This window comes from Helianthus annuus, chromosome 5, assembly GCF_002127325.2.
Source record: "Helianthus annuus cultivar XRQ/B chromosome 5, HanXRQr2.0-SUNRISE, whole genome shotgun sequence".
Classification (NCBI taxonomy): Eukaryota; Viridiplantae; Streptophyta; class Magnoliopsida; order Asterales; family Asteraceae; genus Helianthus; species Helianthus annuus.
Window position 1 is genome coordinate 96,693,387 of NC_035437.2, and position 3,892 is coordinate 96,697,278.

The following is a 3,892-nucleotide window of genomic DNA, read 5'->3' on the forward strand; positions in this document are numbered from 1 at the left end:
TAACGGAGTGCCCCGTGCTCTCTAATGTGAGATAATTTTCTTTTTAGGCCCCATATTTTTAGTTTTGAAAGTAATATTTATAAAAATATAGTGTGTAACAGGTACATTTTAGATAGAAATTACACATGAGAGTACTTGTAATACTTTAAATACTGTAACATTTTTTTTTTCTAAAAAACTAATAATTTATTAGTACGTAACTTAGAATGAGAAAAACGTTATATAACTTCTTTCTAGAAATATGCATAAAAAAATTATAAAGTAATAATTAATAAAGACAAAAGGCATCTGAAATTAAAGTTTCTATGCAACTTGCTTCTCCTACTTGCATGACACCCAACCAAATTCAAACTAATTGCATGCAACTTGCAAACCCCTTTCTCAATCTTCACATATATATATATATTTCATTTGTATACATATATACACAAATAATATCATATCAATTATCATATCACATGCTAAGTACGATCCTGTCAATTCATTCAATAACAAAATCAACCAATCATGTGTTCCTCCATTCAAATCCAAAGAATACAAGAAAACCCTAAATCCACCGTGAACCACCACACCACCACCACCGTACGGAGGGTTCCACCGTCAGTTTACCTACCAGAACACATCCACCACCACCACATCCATACAATGACTCTCAACCAGTGTTCGTCGACAATAGTCCAGACGATCTCTGCTCCAGTAGAGACAGTCTGGTCTGTGGTTCGTCGCTTTGACGAACCACATGCATACAAGCACTTTCTCAAGAGCTGTGACGTCATCGTCGGTGACGGTGACGTGGGTTCTGTGAGGGAGGTTCGGGTGGTATCCGGGTTACCCGCGGGTTCCAGCTTGGAGAGGCTTGAGATCTGTGATGACGAACGGCATGTTATGAGCTTTAGCGTTGTTGGTGGGGACCACCGGCTGAAGAACTACCGGTCGGTTACGACGCTTCACTCTTCGCCGACATGCCGCGTCACCACCGTAGTTGTGGAGTCTTATGTTGTGGACGTGCCACCGGAGAATACTAAGGAGGAAACGTGTGTGTTCGTGGAGACAATCGTACGATGTAACTTGATGTCCCTTAAACATATTGCTCAAAGTTTAGCCCAGAAATAAAACCAGTTTTAGTTTTTGTTGGTTAAATCTTTAAGTAGAGTTATTCTTATAATTTCTTTTTCATGGGATTTTTATCACGTTGTTATTTCATGGTGTAATATTGTAAAATATTTTAGATTACTCTCATTAAAATCCGGTTTTTTATATCGTACCAGATTTGGTTTAAAAAAGGTTTAACCAGGTGTATCAGGCGGTTCAATCGGGTGTACCGGACGGTTTAACCAGTTTTATCGGATGGTTCAACCGGCCGGTTTGAACCGGTTTTTAAAACATTGCTCTCATGTTTGATGTAATATTATCTGTGTTTTTTTTATCATCAGTTTAGCACTTTAGCCTAACATATATAGTTATTAAATTATTTCTTCACCTCTCAATTGCTTATTAGATATGTATGATGTATTATATGTCGGATAGACAAGTTAAAACCACACTAACTTTTTCTAACAACCGGCGGCACTCAACGATTGATATTACCGACAAAAAGAGATACCCTACCAAACAACGAAAAAAATCAATCTTTTAATGTCCGTAGGTTTGTCAAAAATAACTAATTAAAGAGTGGAGACAAAAAGATAAAATAAAAGGAGATTACTCTTTGTAAGTCGATCTGATCATCGGTAATCACAAACGGGTGTTTACTGATAAGATTTTGGATAAGTTTTGCGTCAATATTTTTCATTACTTCGGTGATCTGACACTAAATATATTATTTATCCATCATTAAAACATCTGCCCATGATCCATTGGATAAGTTTTGCTTCAATACTTTTCTCTACACACGTTCGGTTTCCTAGGGCTTGAACGTAAGTGATCTTATGTCGCGTTCTCTACTTTGTAATGTTAAATGCAGATTTGATGATAACTTATGTTTGAATGATATTTATAAATGCACAATCATCTAACTAGTGTAGGGCCCGATCTATAGTCCAGGATAATCCACATTTGGGCTAGGGCATCCAAAAAAAATAGGGCTCAAGTTAAAACAAAACTAATATGCTAACTATTAGGTAGTGTTTGATATACAGAAATGAGAGTTGGAATAGAATGGATGATTACGAGGGAACGAAAAAAAGAGTGTTTGGTTGGTCAATAGAATAGAATCACCCATTTCAAAAGGCATTCCACCCCTCATGTTTTTTTTCCATTCCATCCCCTCTTGCAACATTCATCAACAACACCACAACCCACCACCTTCGCCACAACCCACCACCACCACCCACCACCGACGCCATCGCCGCCACCCGCCACCACCTCACCCCGACAGCCACCGCCGCTACCCGCCACCGCCGCCGCCGCCACCCACTCGCCACCGTTATCACCCACAGCTGCGACTAACCGCCAACGCCACTTGCCGCCGCCCACCACCATCGACGACGCCACCACCACCACCACCACCAACGGCCGCCGCCGCCACCAACGGCCACCTCTGCTGCCACCCACCACCAACGACCACCTTGCCGCAACCACCACTCGTCGTCACCGCCGCACCGCCACTCGCTGCCACCACCACCACCCATCGCCGCCACCGACACCCACCACCGCCACCTATAACCACCCGCAATCACTACCACTGGCCACCACCACCACTCACCGCTGATTTTAAATACACTGTTTTTCTTGCCTATCGAACCACACACAATAATAATTCATTCCATTCACACATGGTAACCAAACAAGACATAGAATGATAACAATCCATTGCATTCCCTCGTCCATTCCATTACCTCGTCCATTCCATTACTTCGTTCATTCCATTCACCATCCATTTATCACTCACAACTTCCAATCAAGTTCCGCCACGTCATCGAGCTTTATTCTATCACTCACAACCTTTTTTAGTAGAAATGCCCATCACTCACCACCACACCCAACAATTTCCCCCCAAACAACAATTTCTCTCACAACCATTAAAAGATAACGCGTCAAAAGTTTAACGCCATACAAGTTCCACGCGTGAATTATATGGGGTGGCGGTGGTATTATGCAAAACATATTCCATCACGTACAAAAATTCCCCACCCCGGGTCCCCTTAGTGCAAAACTTATTGTTTTAGATTCCTTTGATTTATTACAAGTAAACAACTCTCTATAATAGTTGTGTAGATTTTGCTTGGTACCAAATACGGATAAAGGAGCATCGTTTATAACAATCAAAGAAGGAAAAAGTGCCTCAAAATTTCATTTCGTTTTGGCCCTCTAAAAATTTTTGAACGACTCTGAACTAGTGGAATATCCCTCCGCGTTTCAACAAAACTTCGGACAATATCAATTTAGTTTATCACAGTACCTGTATTAACCAGTATCGGCATTCGGTATAGCAACCGAAAAAAAACTAAAAAATAAAGTTGTGATATGTACAAAAAGATATCGACAAGTATTTGTATTGATTGAAAACCATAAAATTGGATGTGAGTAACCTCGTTCCAATACTACCGTCAAATGTTGGTCGGTCAAAATTGGTTTAGTTCGTCACGACACAGGCACTCGCTATAGTTTACGACGCAAAAAAAATAACACTTTATTTTGAATACAACTCCATTTTCAACATTGTTCTGCTGGAATTGGAACGAAACTTATGATGGATACCATAAAATGAATATTGGTTGCTACCAAAGTTGTCCGAACAATATGGATTCGGTTCATCACGATAAATAACAAAAAAAAAATCAATTATGTTTGACCATTTCGATTGTAAACAAAACTTTTATTGAAACGTAAAAAAAAATAAGCACATTGCAACGTCATATTCAGAATTTTATAAAGCATTACATTAAATTAT

General features: G+C 39.7%; 1 protein-coding gene across 1 annotated transcript; it reads left to right on the plus strand.

Moving 5' to 3' along the window:
• The first annotated feature begins 441 nt into the window (after positions 1–441).
• LOC110925507 (abscisic acid receptor PYL4) lies at positions 442–1,259 on the plus strand. The gene has a single exon (XM_022169452.2). The coding sequence runs from the start codon at positions 508–510 to the stop codon at positions 1,111–1,113; it is 606 nt and encodes a 201-aa protein (XP_022025144.1). The 5' UTR covers positions 442–507; the 3' UTR covers positions 1,114–1,259.
• Positions 1,260–3,892: the final 2,633 nt, after the last annotated feature.